This window comes from Prinia subflava, chromosome 4, assembly GCF_021018805.1.
Source record: "Prinia subflava isolate CZ2003 ecotype Zambia chromosome 4, Cam_Psub_1.2, whole genome shotgun sequence".
Lineage (NCBI taxonomy): Eukaryota > Metazoa > Chordata > Aves > Passeriformes > Cisticolidae > Prinia > Prinia subflava.
In genome coordinates, this window is record NC_086250.1 from 73905350 (window position 1) to 73923544 (window position 18195).

At 42.2% G+C, this 18195-nt stretch overlaps 1 protein-coding gene across 2 annotated transcripts in view; it reads right to left on the reverse strand.

Annotated features, from left to right (window-relative positions):
* The window catches only part of GOLGB1 (golgin B1), a 42000-nt gene that overhangs the window by 4433 nt on the left and 19372 nt on the right, over positions 1-18195 (reverse strand). For both annotated transcript variants that reach the window (XM_063397222.1, XM_063397224.1), the window contains 10 exons: positions 16978-17051; positions 15273-15360; positions 14443-14510; positions 8573-13515; positions 5799-7749; positions 4195-4373; positions 2815-2980; positions 1536-1667; positions 286-444; positions 56-153 (listed from right to left, as the gene is read on the reverse strand). In XM_063397222.1, coding sequence (XP_063253292.1) covers positions 56-153; positions 286-444; positions 1536-1667; positions 2815-2980; positions 4195-4373; positions 5799-7749; positions 8573-13515; positions 14443-14510; positions 15273-15360; positions 16978-17051 — 7858 coding nt within the window. The remainder of the gene's footprint in view (positions 1-55; positions 154-285; positions 445-1535; positions 1668-2814; positions 2981-4194; positions 4374-5798; positions 7750-8572; positions 13516-14442; positions 14511-15272; positions 15361-16977; positions 17052-18195) is intronic.

Sequence of the window (18195 nt, forward strand, 5' to 3'; positions counted from 1 at the left end):
CAAGGCCTCCATCAGGACCAACATCCCCACCCCTGTTTTCTCAGACTTTCTTTACCTCAGACGCAGTTCCTGCAGTTCAGGTGTGTAAGTGCCTCTCTGTGGCTCATTCTTTTCTTGAGGTGCTCCTGGAGCAGCGTCTGTCGCAAACAGCTCCTGAAACAACACAGGAATGTCCTGCAGACTGCACTGAATGAAGAGGACACACAGCCACTACAATGCTGGACACTTTGCAGAGCCACTTGAAATGAGCTTTTCCCTGCTGTGCATCAAGCCTGACTCCCTTACCATGCTCTTGTCTGCAGCCTGCAGCTCCTGGAGCTGCCTCTCGAGCACGAGGCAGCGGTTCAGGACTTCACTGTAGTGCTGATGTCTCTCACAGATGCACCGACTGCTGCCATGGAGCTGGAGGGAGAGGGCATTTTTCTCCTCAAAGACCTGAGATAGCTGAAAAAAGAACACAACTGGCAAGCAAAGAAATTGATTTTGTGAAAGCAAAATTGTTCTCTGTCTACTGAGGTTAAGAATTCTCTTGAGAACATATAACTGCCATGCTGCCCATCACTATTGTCCAAAGACCAGTGACAATCTCCAAGAGTAGCTTGTGGCAAAGGTTTCTGGAACAGGAGTCTCAAAACATCAAGGAAATGTACAGAATACTACATATCGAGAACAAGATTTCTAAAGTGCTCATATTGACCTAAACCTTTCAGAAATATCATCGGTAAATTATGATTTTATATTCTCACTTTCTCCTTGAACACAACTCTCTTTTTGAAGATGGATAAATTCTGGGTCTTCCATTTCAGTGTGCCAACTGACTGATTGTGATTCTGCACTGAAATGCAGGAGGTGTTTCAAGCTGGCAGGCAGAAGTGAAGATGACAAGCTTGCCTTCCCAAGGAGGGACTTCCTTCAGCTGCACAGAAAGCAGGAGGCTAGCAAGTGCTCCCAACAATAGACATGGAACCTCTACACAATTTTCTTCATATGGTCTTGCTCTCTGGTCTTCATCTCTCCCCATCCAATTCTTTCCCCCACTGTCCCCTCCATCTGTCCCCTCTTCCTCCCTCACACCTCTTTCTTTTCTCCTCTGCCCTCTTCCCTCCTCTTTTCCCCTTTGGTCACCTGGGAGAAAGGGCACTAAATTGCAGTGGCAGAAAAGCTGCTGATTCAGACCCTGTCCCTGAGCCTGCTGGGTGGGATCTGCACGGGGCCTGGATGTTCTTCTGATCCACACGGAACAGCTGCCCCACCCATGGCTTCTCTCTCAAAGCCAGAGGCACCCCAGTGGCTCCCCGAGGGAGAGCAGTGTGGGACATGCAGGATGGGCTCTGGTGCTGCCCTGTTCAGCAGCAGTGAAACCATCGGGGTGATTCCAACACTGCTCTTTTGAGAGGTGTATTCCTCATTTTGTATTACTTCATGGAATGCCCGTAAGGACAGATTCATTCCTGCTTCCTGAGCCCTATTCCAGCCTAACCCTCCCCACATTCCTCACCCCTGACTGCAAGCAAGTGTAAGGCATGGATCAGTACCTTGCTGTTTAACTGCTGAATTCTGAGCTCTTTCTGGTGCAGCTCTTTCAGACTGTCACTTAGCTGGGCCTGGAGGTGTTTCATCTCTGTTTCTACACTTGAAAAGTCTCCTTTCAGGACTTCTGGAGAAATCTGCCAAGGAAAGAACAATGAAAAATATACTGCACATGTGACAACTCTCTCTTGTGTTAGTCCTCTCTTTTCAGTATTCCAAGGTCAAACCCAGCATTATTTCTAGACCTGGAACTTGATCTGCTCAGGCAAAAGAGCAAATGGGGAATAAACAGAAATATAATAAAAGCCATCTGAAAATACAAACAGTTAGGAAAGATCACCAAACTTGTACATATGATGGGCCCTGCTCAAAAGTAGTCTTAAAGCTGTTTACAATACAGGAAGGAAAAAAAAAGGCACATGAATGAGATAAGCAAAAACAAACTAAAATCTAAAGCAATGTCCACACCACTCTAATCAGCAAAAACCAGAAGGCCAGCACTGACAAATCCTCCTGGAAAGCACCACATGAACATTGTTCAAGCTTTTTCTTTGCATATATGCATGGGTGTATCAAAGGGATAGGGGAGATTTGCTACCCCCTCCACTGACATAAACCACTGGAACACTGCAGACACGGGTGGGAGAGTTCTGTCTTGGCTCTGATGCACTGCACTGTGCATGCAGCCTTCCCTAGACAAGCAGAATACCAAGCATACTGCACTCCACTTTTAAGACTGTATACAAGGAGAATAAGAGAGAAGGTGCAGTGCTCAAGCCTCAGCCTCTCTGGGCTTGAACCAGGATTGTAGATCCGTTACAGTACAAGCAGCAAGAAAACTGCAATAAAAACTTAAAAATTTAGTTTTTATTAAATACTAAATTATTAATAAATTTATTTAAAAATTTAAAAATTAAAATGAGAACTAGGACAGAAAATCTTAGATTCAAAGACAGTGCAAGAGGGCAATTCTGAAACAGCCAGAATACACACCTGGGAAGTTCCATGCTGCTCCAAAGACCCAAGGTGCCTAGGGAGCCCTGTCTCTTTTACCCTCTTTCTTGAAACATTGAAAAGCAGGAACTTAAGGAAGAGCACTTAAGGGTATGCCATAATTTCTACAACTTTCAGTGATGCAAGTTAGACTGTTGGTTTTATCTTCAGAGGCCTCACAACCACATCCAATACTGCAGTCTGTAGGAGCTGGATACAGGCAACACATGCTCTTCTGGCTGACTTTCAGGCTTCACATTTCCAGTAACGAATCTGTATCTTTCCACCCACCTTGCTTTGGTGCTGTTCCTCTATGGTTTGAGACTTGCTGAAGGGCAGCCTCATTTCCTGTGTGATCCTTTGTAAATGGCTCAGCTGCTTGTCCTTCTCTGCTATGGTCATCAGGTACTGCTCCTTCATGCTGCTGCTCTGCTTTTCCCAGGTGGTCTTCTCCTGTCTGCCCAGCATAAAACAAGGGAAATTACAAGGAAGTTACCAGTATCACTTATCCAGGTATTCAGGTAAGAATGAGCCAAGGGTGATTCAATCATTACATCATGCTAGACATGAAGTTTTATAACCAAGCCAAGCTAGAACAACCCACTAAAGTACAGAAACCTTAAAAGCCAGTTAAAGGAAGTTCTCTGTATTTGGTTGAACCCTTCAGATTGCCCCATGCTGTTCTAGGGTGACTTTTTCAATGTTCCTGGACATTGTTTTCATTTCACTGTACAGAGTTTTGTCAAGGAAGTCACTGGCAATGCCACTTGTCCCCATAATAATTTCTCTGCATGGTCATATGTGCACCAGACCAGTACTGATCTCGCCAAGAGAAGCCAACCTGAAGCCACCACTTCATGTACAGCATAAAAGCTCCACAGGAAATAAACCTCCTGCTCTTTTGTCAAGATAAATAAAATTTGTAAGATGCTTCAAACTTTACAAGATCCAAAGTGTTATTTTGAGGGTTGGATTGGGGGAAGGGAGAGAACTACAAGTTTTTATATCGCTCTGGACAAAGATAAGCCATAGACCTTTCCACAAAGAAAATCCCATCCTTTTCATTCCAGCCTCAGGCATTCTTAAATGGATCTCTGAACTCTCTGAAAGCATTTCACCCCATTTTCAGAACAGAGCATATTTGTCTGACTAGTTTTAGTCCAGTCGGAGAAGACAATTTTACTAGACTTGAATTACAGAGTTAAAAAAAACAACCTAGAAGACATAGAGCAAGTGAAACAAAGGATTAGACAGCCATACAAAATTAGTATGTTCTAAACTATTTTACCAGTGGGATAATAAAGGGTGTTCAGCAGCAGCCTGGAATAGAGAGTACTGTGATCATACACATAAGCGTCAATACAAGAAACAGCCTCAGTCCTCACCAACAGATGATACTGACCACTGGATGAAGGAAATAAAAACTAAAAGGTCATTGATCTATTTCACACAGGCACTGACCTCCAAGCTGCTGGGCTGTAATTCTGAGGCAGAAGCTGAATGAGAGAAACATGTGCTCTCTCCTGGCCAGGGCTGAGTCCCTCAGTGTCACCTGGCACAGTCCAGGCTGAGGTTCTCAGCATTCCCTCCACCTCTACCCACAACTGCTCCTTGAGAGAAACAAACACATTTGCCACCTCACCAAGGCAGGGAGCAAGACAGGCAGTTCACCTGAGCTGCTGGAGCTCCTGCTGGTACACAACGCTTTCTTGCTTCAGTTGTTCTTGCAGATGAAGCTGTTTGTCTGCCTCTTGCTCCCACTGTTGCAGTTGAGCCTTTAAGCGAGAATTCTCAGCGGCTTCCACCCCAACCAGGATGTATTGCTGCTGCAGATTCTCCAGCTCTCTTACCTGGAGTTAAAGAGAAACATCAGTGTGTGACAGCTGAGCAAGCATCAGGTTTATTACTGAGAACTGTTAAAGAGCATTTCTCACTGTGGTGTCTGGAGGGAAAAAAGATGACGTTCAGATCACAGCAATTAGAAACTGAACCATCAATTACAGCAGTGTACTACAAACTGCTCAGCACAAAAACCCTCAGACAATTCTGTTGTTAATGAGGGCAGTGAGTTTTGAGCCCTCCCATGAAGATGTGACATACATTAACAAAAAGACTTTAGGCCACAATATTAATTATCTTATTCAGAGGAAAACTAAGTGACACAGAAGGAGCTGGTTAAGCATAACTCCTGAATCTGGTTTCACTGTAAACCAGGAAACTGATAAGTAAAATCCTTTTGGCTCCCCAATTCCAATCAGGCTGTAATTAAAAACAAATTGTTGTTACACATGCATCACTGCAATTGTTTTTGAAGACAAAAAGACATGACTGGCTCTGGAGACGAGACAGTGCTTAGTGAGTGGCAGTGGGATGTAACAAGGTCTGTCTTCTGACCAGCAACGAGAACTCTGGAACTTTCTGGGCTGCACTGTTCCAGAGAGTATACAACCACAGACACACCCAGTGGTCAGGCAAGGATGTCAAAAGGAATCTGCAATGTCTTGTACCTGCCTTGAAAATCAGCTGCCAAGAGGAGGAGGAAACTCAAGCCTTTGTTCTAGTCTCTTTTAGAAATGTAAGGCAAATCAAATGAGCTGACACAGATGTGAACTAAGCAGGTTAACAAGGACCTTATTCCCACGACTTCATATTTTAAACCAAGACAACGGAGAATCCACCCTGAGAAGTTAACAAGGAAATCACAACCTCCATGCCAGAGAAAAGAATATAGATGATGGCCCATACCAGATCCATGGGGTCTGATGGAGCATGCCCACAAATGCTAAGGTCATTGTGAGGCAACTCCATTACCTTTGAAAGGTCATGGTGACCCAAGAGGTTCCTGAAGACTGGAAGAAAGCAAATGTCATCCCTACCTACAAGAAGGGCAAGAAAGAAGAACTGTGAACCTACAGTCTGGTCAGCCTCATGTCCATCCCTGGGAAAATGAGGGAGCAACTAATTCTGGAAACTGTTTCCAGATACATGAAAAAACAGGTTGGCCAGAGAAGCTGTGGAATATTTACCAATGGAGATATTCAAAGTCCAACAGGACATTGTACAAAGCAACCTATTCCAGCCAACCTTGTTTGTGCAGGGGGGTTGGAATAGAAGATCTCTAGAAGATCATTTCAGTCTCAACTATTCTGTGATTTGCAAAGATCTATGCATCACATTGCAATTACCAGATCTAAGTGTGCTGAATTTTAAGACTTAAAGATCCAAACCTCCTGTGGAGCTTTAAGTAAGAGCAGGAAGAGAGAACATGGACTTACTACTCTGTCTCTGTCACTCTGCAAGGAGGCCAGTGCCTTCTTCAGACTCTGCACTTCTGAAGAAGTGGTGGAAGTGCTCCCTTCTGCTTGTTGTTTCACTTCTTCAATCTTATGTTTTCTGTCCAATTCGTTCAGCAGACGGTCTCGGTCATTCTGCAGGCTTGCCATAGCCTTGGAGAAAGATTTGACTTGGTTGGAAGAGCCTTCCAATTCCAAAGACAAGCGGAGAAGCTCATCATCTTTAGCTCTGAGCTGCTGATTAAGTTTCTCAATCTGGGCAAAGAGACCTCTTTCATCAATAGCCTTCTGCAGTTCAGTCATCTCAGACCTCAGCAAATCTCGGTCCCTGGCAGTGGAACATTGCTCCTCTTGCAGCTGAGACATCTGTTTCTGAAGATTCTGCACTAGATTCTTTTGTTCCTCTAAGTCTGCAGAGTATTTCTGTTTCAAAACATGAAGCTCCTCATTGGCCTGGTCTCGGCTATCCTGAAGAGAGCTCATGGACCTCCCAAAAGACTGAATCTGAGCTCTGAGATCTTTGTTTTCATCTGTGACTGCAAGCAGTTTCTGTTCCATTTCCATCAAGTCCCGTGCCAACTCTGCTACTCTCTCTTCAGCTGTCTCAGTTTCATTCCTCATTATCCCTGCATCATGATGCAGGTGCTTCAATTCCTTCCGAAGCCTGTCCTCAGCCTCTCCCACTCTCTTGGCTGCATCCCTCTGAACACATTCTAGCTCCCCCTCAAGTTCTGTTATTCTTTTCTGGGAGAGGGAAAGCTCATGACTCAGTTCTTGTACCTCTTTCTCTCGAGCCTTCAGTTCTGCTTGACACTCCATGATGGGACTCCCCTCATGTAACGCTGCCACCTCACTCTGCACCTGGGACAGAGAGGATAGAAGAGTTTCAATCTCTTGAGACATACTGACTTTATCCTCTCTTAAGGCTTCCATGCACTTCCTGAGATCATCCTGAGTATGCTCAGACTCTTTCAGCTGTGTTTCTATGGTTGCCTTCTCATTTTCCAGAGTCTGGATCCGCTGAAGCTGTGTTTTGAGAAGCTGCTTCTGTTGGGAGTCCTTTATTGAAATCACTTGGTTAAGGTCTTCCCTGTACCGCACCAACTCTGCGTTCAGCTTGGCATTCTCAGAGTTGAGGTCATCCACCTGGCTATGGAAACTTCTCATTTCTTCCTTGAGCTTGTTGTTTTCAGCAGCAGCCTCTTGAATTAGCTGGTCTTTTTCCAAGATCATAATGAGATGGTGTTCCTCAAGCTGCTTGTAGTCCCTCAGTATGCGGTCTCGGTCGTCCTGCAGAGATGACATGGACTTGGTGAAGGAGTCCAGTTGTGCCTTCTGCTGCTTACTTTCTTCTCTGCTTATCTTCATCTTTTCAGTGAGATGATTGAGTTTGTCATGAAATTTGTTTTTCTCATTTTCCAAGGCTTTTCTATCTTCTTCCTCCTTACTTAGCCTACACTCCAACTCCTTCATCTCTTCAGAATGTTGCTGCTGTAACTCAGCTAGAGCAGCCATCACTGCTTCTTCTTTGGCAGACAGCAAATTCATGATCTTTTGATCTTTGGCACTGGTTTCTTCATGCAGCTTATTTGTTAGGTCCTTAGAAGCCTGCAGATCAGCTTCAAGTTGTTCACAGTTGAGTTTCAAATTCTGGATACTGGTCTCTTGTTGCTTGACCACAGTCCCCAGCTCTTTCCTGGCCAGCTCACATTTGGTGAAGGAATTCTGTAAGTCAGCAAGCTGCTCTCTCAGGCTGCTGATTTCTGACTCCAGTTCCTGCTGTTCATTCTGAGACTTGCTGTACAGTTTCTGAGACCCCTCAAGCTGAGTCAAAAGGTCTTTGTTTTCCTCCTGCAACATTTCACATGTTTTTTGATGATGCTGAATCTCCTTCCTGCAGTCAGCTTCCCAGTCTTTCTTGCTGCATTCCAGCCTGAAAACAGAAAAGAAAAAGTTCGTAAAAAATCCAGAAAGTATCTTAGTATCTAAACCCACACTAATGCTGTTATTATACTAATTTAGAAAAGCCACAGAATTTGTTTTACTTAAAGAAAGCAAGCTGGAAATATCTCTCAATTTAAAATTCAAGATATCTTTTAAAGTTCTGACTGTACTACTGCCTGAAAGGGGTAGGGCTGGGGGAATATATTATTTTAAAGTTGTTCATGTCAATACTGAAAAAAATGGAGGCACTTAAATACTGAATGTTATCACCTCCTTGTCATTACATTACTTCTCTCGTCCATTGTAACTAACAACAAAACAACCTCATGTCACCCCACAAACGAAATTGCTGTTCTGATACCTTTGATGTCCATTTCATGCTTCAGCATGCAAAGACACAGCATGTAAACTTTATAAAACGATTTTACTAATGTAAGAATGGTTTGGTTTTGAATTTTGGACCTACACAGATGTATACACATTTTGATAGGTTTCCATAGCTCCATCTTCCCCTTAGAATTTAGTCTGAGATTAAACTGGAATTATGTGAGATACATAATTCCAGTTTAATGCTCTCTTGACCTCTCAGTGCAGTAACTCCATGCAAAAGAAACTCTTTAATTAATCTGCAATTTGAAAGACTCTGGATAGTAGTCAGATGGTGAGTGCTCGTCACAGAGAACAGACTTAACATAGGTATCCTAATGACGTGCAGAGGGACTATTGGAGAGTGATCACCCTGTGTCCCTGTGCAGACAACAAATACAAAGTAACCTTTTCCTGATAAAGTTCCCCTGACAAAGCTTATTTACCTGGATATATGAGTCTGGAGTTCTTCGACATGCATGGTCATGTGTTTCATCTGGTCCTTTAGCAAAAGACAAGCTTCCTCTTTGGAACGTATTTCTTCTTCCTTCTTTTGAATAGTTTCAGTGAATTTCTTCTCCCATGTTCTTGATTCATCTATCACTCTATCCCTATCATCCTGAAGGGAAGACATGCTCCTGGTGAAGGCTGCAAGCTGGGCTAGTGTTTTGTTTAGACTGCCTTCCAGTTGCTTGGCTTCCTGATCCTTTTTCTTCAAGGACTCTTGCAGATTACCAACAGCTGTTTCCATATGGTCTTTCTCCCTCTGTAATGTTGCCAGCTTTTCTTCCATGTTTTTGATCTCCTTTGAGTGCTTGTCTTTTTCCTGTTCCAGTCTTCTCTCAAAGTCCTCATCCTTTTTCTTCATTTGAATTTTAATTTTCTCTCTGTTTGCTTGCAATTCTTCTTTCACTTTGATACTCTCAGCTAGAACCCTTGCTGCCTCACTCTGAGTGTCATCCAAAACTACTCTGCAGAGAGCAAGCTCTGTCTGGGCTTTCTTGGTGTCTTCAGCTGCTTTAGCTGAAGTTTCTTTGGCTGCTTCTACCTCTTTCTGAGTCTCACTCTGCAAAAATTCCAGAGCTTTAATAGTTCTTTCTAAACTACTGTTCTTTTCCTGGCTTTCAATACAGTCTTTCTGCAGCTGCCTAATCTCCTGCTGTTTCTGTTTCAGCAGTTCTTGAAGCTCCTTTATATGTGTGCCACTTTCTCCTCTCCAATTGTATTTTAGCTTTTCTACAAATTCCTTTTGCTTTTCAGAACTTGCTTTGCTTTTCTCCTTTGCCATCTGACTTTTCTCCTCCTCCAGTTTGTGCATTATTCTCTGCAAACTCTGAAGCTCATGTTTCAGTTGATCATTTTTGATTTGGAAGTCTGTTGCATCTTGCTGATAGTTTCCAATACTTCCATTAAGTTCTGCCAGCTGATTCATGAGCCTTTCTTCCAAGTCATCCTTTTCAGCCTCTAGAGCATCCTTCAGTGCTGTCATTCTCACCAGGTTGTCTTTGGCTTTTTGGACCTCTTGCTCCATCTTTGCTACTGTAGCATGCAGATCATTCACTTCATGGACTTTCTCTTCCATTTGGTGCTCTAAAGCCCTTTTCTCACCTGCTAAAGTCTCAACACACCTGTGGATGTCATCCAGCTCTTGCTCTGAAGCCCTTCTATTATTTTCCAGCTCTGTAATTCGCTCGGTGAGCTCAGCTATTTGCTGTCTGTAGATCCCAGGATCCTCACAAGGCCTATCACTTTCAAATGCCCCTTGTTCCAGCTCTGCAGGAGGCTCTGATCTAAAAGTTACACCCACTTGATTTTCAGACATTTCCATTGGTGGTGATGTGGCAACTGCCTCATTAGTTTCTTCCCCCGATGTCTGCTGGGCAACATTCCTGTCCACAGGTTCTCTGTTTTCCTTCAGCTTAGATTCTGTTAACTGCAAAAGGCACTTCAAGTCCACAATCTCTTGATTAAGAGACTCCTTTTCAGCCATTACTGTCTCAAGCTGAGTAGAAAGAGACTGGCATTCCCTCCTACAGCACTCCAGATCTTCTTTCAGGCTAGTGTTTGTAAAACTCTCTCCAGTCCTGTGTAGCTCTCCATCTGTAAAATTAATCTCTGCTCTAAGCTTCTCATTCTCCTCCTCTAGTTCCAGGATCTTTTGCTGCTTTGATTTTGCAAATTTCCTCATTTTCTCCTTCATTTCATCAATTTCCTGTCCAGCTTCCTGTAACTGCTTTTCTGTTTCCTCTTTTTTTGCTTCAGCCCTTTTTAGCTGAAGGCAAATTTCCTGCTTTTCCTGCCTAACAGTTTCCAACACACGCTGAATTCGCTCAGCCTCATTACTCACATTCTCATATGACTGCAGCAGGGTTTCATATTCTCCCTGAAGCTCCTTGTATTTCTCCTGCCACTCAGAATTCTCAGTGGCTTGAAAGCTCTTCAGTGATTCCACCTCCTTCTCCAGCTTCTCTTTCTCTAGAACAACTCTGTCCAGAGTAAGTGTAAGATTTTTACAGCATCCATCAAGATTCTGATTTTCTCCAAGTAGTTTATCAATTTCTGCAGTAAGTTTTTCTCGCTCTCCAGTGAGGCATGCTAACTTTTCTGTTAAGGTATCTGTTTCTTTAACATGGCCACATATTTGGTTTTCCATATTTGTCAGCTTGACAGAAAGATTGTCAATAGTAGTTTTAGCATTAGCCAGCTCTTCTTTTAGAGATTTGCTCTCCTTTAGTGCCTCTTTTCTAGAGATAAGTGCAGCTTGCAACTTTCTCTGCATTTGATTCTTCTGTTTAGCTGCTTCTGCATTGCCCTCTTGCTTCTCCTGAATTTCAAGCATCTCTGTTTGTAGTCGCTTGTTTTGCTCCTCATGCACCTGAGCCTGAGCTTCCAACTGACTACAGAGTCTTTTGACTGAGTCCTCTTTTTCCAGCAACTGTGCTTGCACATTATTGAGAGCTTCACTTTTCTCCTTTAACTGCTGGTTAAGAAATTCCATTTCTTCATCCTTTTGATGCACAAGGATTTTCAAGTCTTCCAGACTGGCCACTCCAGATCCTTGACTCTCCTGCAATTCTATCTGAAGACTTGCTCCCTTAGCTTCATCTTGGTCAGAGGTTCTCTTTAGCCCTTCTATCTCTATAAACAACTGTGCTATGTGCTGTTGCAAATCAAAGATTAATTCTGATTTGTGAGCAAGTTCCCTTTGCATATGGCTGGCATTACATTCCAATTCCTCTTTCTCCATCTGCAATTTGTCAAGGTGTTCTTTCAACTCTTCCTCAGAAACATCTGCAACTTGTACAAGCTTGTTATTTGTTTTATCTTCTGCTTCCATGCATGAAGAATCCAACCTATCTTGACTCCCAAAACCACTCTCTGCTGATCCTTTCTGTTCTTGGAGTTGTCTGAGCTGAGCCTGGATGCTGTCCTTCTCTTTGCTTTGCTGGTCAAATTGTTCTTGCAGGATGTTGTAATCATCTTTCTGCTGTTTCAGTTGTTCTCTGTGATGCCTGTCTTTTTCTTGAGCCTTTTTTATAGTGTCTTTGCGAGATACCAGAGCTTCTTGAAGTTTTTTTTGAAGTTGTTCTTTTTCTTGTTCAAGGACTGAAATCCTTTCTTTAAGAGCAGACTTCTGTTTTTCTTCCAGATTTGTACTTGCTGAACTATGTTTTTCATTTGCTTTATCATCTTCTGGGCATTTATTGGTTTCAGTTACTTTGTTAGGAATTGTCTGATGCTCCATGATTTCATCTTTAATTGAAACAGTGCTTGCCTTACCTTGCAAGCTTTGTGTCATTTCCTTAATCACTGCCTGCAGTCGTGCTTCAGTAGTTTCTTTATCCTTCCGGATGCTCTGCAACTCAGATTCCTTTTCAGAAAGCAGCTGAATTAGGTAGTCCTCACTGGGCTGGTTTTCAAGACTCATTTCTTTGCTGATCATGCTTCTCATATTTTCTTCCCCTGCAGCTGCCTGAGCCACTGAGGTTTCTGATATTTGTTCTCTACTTAGTTGCTCTAATTCATTCTCCAGTCTGGTTACTTTCTTCTGAAGTTCCTTTCTGTTCACAAGTGCTGCTTGCAGCTTCCGCTTTACTTGCTCATTTTCTTTTCTCAGAAGTTCAACCTGATTTACTAATTCCTCATTTTCTTTACTCACTGCTTCCGTCTCATTCTGCTGCTCAGATACCCCACATTTCAGACATGCATCTTTTGCGCCTATGTTCTGTTCTTTTTCTTCCTGGGCTTTTAATAACAGACTTGTCTGCTCCTTAAGATTCTTTAGCTCATTTCCTAGAGAAAATTTCTCTTCATTCAGGAGGACCATTTTCTCAGACATGCTGACACTGATCTCTGCCATCTGTTGGTCCTTTTCCAGCAAGGCTTGTTGCAGGCTCTCTATAGACCTGGTGTGCTCAGCAACAAGCTGTTCTAGGCTTGCTGCCTCATGTCCCTTTAAGGCTAACTTGTGGGAAAGCTCTTCCATCTCTGCCGTATTCTTCCTCAAAAGCTGTCTTAGATCAAGTACTTCACATTCCTTTGCCTCAACCTGGCTTCTCAGATCTTTTAGTTGCATGTCCTGGTCAGAAAGCTGAAGTTGTGCTTCATCCAAGTCCTTTTGCAAAGCTTCAATTTTTATATCCTTGGATTTAAATTCATTTTTAAGGCTCTGGATTTGCTCTCTTAGAAGACTGCTTTGACTGTCTGATAGTCTCTGCTTTTCTGAAACAGCCAGTTCCTCCTCCAGTTGCTTCACTTGCTCCTTCAGTTCTGTTATGGTAGAAAGTTCTTTCGCCTGACACAAGAGCTGATCTTGTTCTTCAGTCAAAACACAAAATGCACTGTCAGGATCCTCTCCCTTTTTTCTGTATTCCTCAGCCAACTGGCTTAGCCTATTTATTTCTGCACATTTTTCTCCTAGTTCTTTCCTAAATGATTCTTCTGATTTCTGCAGAATTATTTGCAGTTCTGTTATTTGGTTTTGTAACTTTATCAGTTCTTGAGACTGACAGGCCTCAGGGCTTCCCTGAGGCTGTTCTTGGAGACCGATTCTGTTTTCCTGAAGAAAGCCAATTTGCTGCATTTCTGTTTCTCTCAGTAACGAGACACTCTGTGTACCCAAAGCCGCCTGCTCTTCCCTCTCCAGACACTGTAGCTGTGAATTCTCTTCCAGATGGTTAGTTTCTGTTTGGCTGCCTGTAGAAGTTTGGCCACTGGGGTCCTTGAGCTGGCTTTTCAGAAAAGTGATTTCTTCTTGGGCTTCTTTCAGTTCCAGCAGCAAAACTGACAGTTGCTTCTGTTTCTCTGCAGCAATATATTCTAGAGTTCCAGGTGGACAACCCTCCTCAGTAAACTGCTTGCTTTCATTGGTAAAGCCATCTGTTCTTGCCTGAAAGAAAACAGCAGGTAACATTTTTCCTTTGAATCTTGTGAAAGGGCCACTTTTAGAAGTATCTGCTTTCCACATTTTGTAGCTTTTGCAGCTTTCTCAAGCTGGCTTCTGCAATAAATAGAAGCCTTGCTAATAATAGGGAGACTGTCTTGGAAGTGGGGGATGGACTAGGTGACGTCCAGAGGTCTCTTCCAACCCCAACTATTCTGTGATTTTGTGACTTCCTAGGTCACTTTTGTTAATTTCAGTTTCTGAAGTTGCAGCATAAAAGATTCTGGCTTCAGGATCAGTCCATAAGGGTAACTTCCCATTCCCTTTTTACCTTTTCTCTCTTGATTACAAGATAGTCTGACTCTGAACTGTTTAAGTTTGCCTGTGATTCTCACAAGCCCTCTAGTGTACTTATCAGCCACATTTTTGTGGCATCCTATTCATAGTCTTCATAGAATAAGGAGGTTTTGTCCCCTATTCTATCTGCCTATTTAACAGGGCAAAGAAGCAGGATAGAAGCCCATATTCCAATCTGTGTCCATGTCCAAACTGAAAGCACTAGACAAAGCACCTGGAACAAAGTGCTTGGCTTTTTCCAAATAACTGTTTTAAGGTTTCTTCCTATCCCCCAAAACAGATTACAAAAGAAAAGCAGTCACAAATCCTCTCCAGAAAGCTTGGATCAACAGCCCACAAAGTCAACATGCTGCACTGTAAAGGCTGTTCATCAGTTTGGAGGGCAGAAACAATTTATGGGGAACCATTAAAGGAGAGCTGCTCTTAAAAAGTCTGCTGTTGTAATGAAACAACCACTTTAAGTCACAGGAGGTTAAAAAAAGCCAACTCTTTGGGGCTTCTAAACGAAATTAAAGTTTTTATATCTGCAAATGCACACAAAACTGAGACCAAAAGGGTTTTGGACTACATTTGTACCTCAGAGAGCATGAAAGTGTCACCAAAAGGCTTTTGCATTTCAGAGTTCACCAGCTCTCCCGACACACCTAGTGAGAAAAGGTATACTTGTCACCATCAGTGTAACAACTTGCAGGTGAAATCAGTAGGTAAGTGAATGCACAATAAATGGGACCAGAGCTTCTACAGAAGGTGAGACAAGACAAAAAAAAAAAAACAGGCAACAAACCAAGCACACAAGAAAACAACCCAGAGTTTGAGTCTTTGCAGTGCACAGACATCCTGTTGCAGGTTAACCCCAGCCAGCAATTCAGACCCTACAGCTGCAATACGTCTCTGTGCAGCTCCCTGTGTTTGCTGTATGCTGGCATCACCTGCACACAGCACTTCTGACCCCTGCAGAAGGATGAAGAGCAAAGAGACAAGAGAACCAGGTAATAGATTTGTTTGATTGTTTGTTTTTTTTTCTTTTCATGTGGGATGCAGGGGGTAAGTAATTCCAGACACAAAAAGAAATTTACTGGCTTGCAGAAAAACACACAGTTCTTAATTTTATCTTAATTCTCTTCTGTGCCGTACTCATCAGTCTTTGCATCTACAAACACATTCCTTCAAACCATTCTCTACTTCTAACCTTAGCAACCACTTTTTTCTTTTCTTCTGGTATATCCTATCCATCCCACATTAGAATGTTCTCTTCTACCTCATGTGAGTATTTTTTGCCTTCTGTAGGTTATCATCTTTGGATTCTGACCTCAGAGCTCCTCTTTTTAAATCATCTTAAGATTTGTCCCTGGAACTTCCCAAATTTCCACAATTTTCTTGTCACATGCCTTATTCTTTGTCCCCACCTGTAGAAGAAGAGCAGTCTACATAAGACGCTGGAGCTTCCACAGTCCACAAGTCTTGCAATTTTGCCTCAGCACGAATATTCTTATTCTGTGGGTTGAAGAAAAAACACTGAGCTTTGAGGCAGGAAGCTGGTACAAGAAGACAGCTCTCTTAGCTGTCTACTGCTCTGCCAAGCTCTAAGTAAAACCTATCAGTCCCAAGTTTGGACACAACTCTGAAGTCTAATGAAAAAAAAACCAATAAATAATGAAAAAGAGAGATTGGTTTTGATGCTAAGCAATAGACCAAGTATCTCAGCAGATTAACATATCAATGGATGCAACGATTTAAATAACTTTCTTCCCACCTCGAGATGATTTCTCTTCCATCTTTGCTACTTCAAAGGGGCTACAGTACTACAGTATCATAACCTTTCACTGACCACCCAAGCAGAGAAGGTGAGAAGTCACATGTCTGTCAGTCTATGCCTCACTGGTCCTGCAGATAAAGAACCTGGAGTTTTCCCAATAAAGTTATGCTAGGCTCTACCACACAAAAAAAACAACAACCCCACAAGAACCTTGTAACTGCTAGATGCCTTAACCTGGGTTTGGGTAACTACATGGCCTAAAACTATGGGTCAGGTGCACAAATGGTAGGAATCGCTGTCCAAGTGTAAAAACTTAGATGCAAGCTATTTAGCTGGACTCCTTTTATAACAAAGACATTGAAATGGACAATTTCAGGGTTGTTTTCATTGACCCATTTTCAACATTCACCTTATTCTAGGTGAGTCATATGCTAAAGAACCTGTTTTTTTCCACTGTCTATAAAGGGGCAGTAGAAAATAGTTCAAATGCTTGTATCTGCCCCTGAAAAGACTACGTGTGTGGGGGCGTGTGTATTCCCACTACCAGCTCACAGCTTGACTGCAGCTAGTTGGAAGGCAAGGGTCTGAGTCGGCCTGAGGATGAATGACAACATGTTTCTTCAGTTCCAAATATCAACTTTTACCTTAATACTTCACAGTAATATACAAATCCTCTGATAAAGATGAATGTATTAGATAAAACACAGAACTAACCTTCCCCTTGTGGACAGGATGGACCAGCAGAGCAGGCTGCAAAGAGCCAAACCTTGATCTAAGCTAACAATCGGTTCCACAGCAAATACTCAGTACAGACACACAGAGGCTGTCATCTCCCTCCCCGTGCTAAGCATAAAGCCAAGCAGCAGGTTCCTAATCCTGCATTCTTCCCAGCAAGAGCCTGACTGCACTTGCAGCTGGACACGGTGGAGCAGCCCAAGGACAGTGACCCACTCCAGGAGCACACAGCTCCCCCAGTCAGCCGGGCAGGGGGCACGGACACAGCTGGTCTGAAAGGCATCTTATATAATGACAGCTGAACCTTTGGAATTTTATTACCAGAGACCTGTCTCAGATTAGCCCATAGTTCTGCTGAAAAACTAACTCACAACAGGCAGAAAATAGCACAAATGTGGATTGGGTGGATGAAGGACACAGAAATCCACACAGCTGGCAAACAGTCCGTTATGAACACAGTGCAAGCTGTATTTGGAAGCTATTTCTGTCTTTCATCGTTAATCCAGTTAATAATAACCTTCCAAAGAGGATTGATAAAAAAGACCATGACAGCTTAGCTGTTTTAAGGCCAGTCCTTGACCTATTTTAGTTTTAGCTTATTTCAGCTGCTTAATCATTACCTGTTCTGCATCTTCTGTGACCATCGCAGCTTCCTGCTGAGACTCCTGGAGAACAAGTTGCAAACGTGGCATTTCTGAAACATTCAAACACAAAAAATTTCTTTGAAACTTAAGACTTTGCTTTAGACAGCAACAGGATGTTCTTCCAGAAGTTTTTGAGAAAGGACATGTGGCTGTTAATAACACTTATGTAGTGGAGATATGTAACACTGTCATGGGATAATATGGGTTTGGTTCTTTTTAGAGGCAACCACACAACCAACATGCTGTTTTAAGCAGTTTTTGAAAAGAACAATTGTTGTCATACAGACTTACTGAAAGACAGATAATAGAGATTCAAGTTTTAAGAAACATTTTTATAAAGGAGAGCAAAGAAAGAACTTACGTAGCAAAATGTTTCAAATTTCATTTGGAAAAAATAAAACAAAAATTAGAAAATTGTTATAAATGTACAAGAAAAATACATTCTGTAATTTCTCTCAGTTCTAATTAATACATTAGGTAATTCCTTAGCTTTTTAGTATAGGAGCCAGTAAAGCAACGAATACTGTGTCTTCACCAGAAATACCAAGTTAGAAGCACTAAAAAAACAGGCCCCATTTCTGTGAACATGTTAACTAGCAATGATGATATGAAAAATATGTTAACATATATGCAAAATAAAACTCAGGACCAAGTTAAACCGTTCTCTTAGGGGTACAAATTTCCATACTTTTCACTTCTGAATGTGCAAAGAAGACACACATACCATCAACACAGAGTACAAGGTTTTCTTCTGTACTCCTCCAAACACTTTTTCACAAACGATTATACAAAAATGTATTAGCCAAGTATTATGGAAGTTGAGGAAGCTCAAAATAATGTTTTGTGAATTCTAACAATTGGAAGGCAGTCTGTGTTTTCTGTGATAACAGCTTCCTTTATTGCTTCATACTATACTGTAATCTTTCTATCAACTGAGATAGAAACTATGAAACTGTGGAAAGCCTCATTCAGTGTTCCCTTACAGAGCAGGAGGAGAGACCTTCAATGACCTTCCTGAGCTGCCTCAAGAAAAGTTTAAGAAATCTATATAGATGTAAAGAGAGTTACAGATATTCTGGTCTAATGCACTGCTAAACCCATGGAAATGAAGACTGTACAAAGATTTCAAGAATCTTAATATTTCAAACAACAGGAGCTTGAAATTTGAAGGCATTTGTTGAGGTCTGCTTGAAA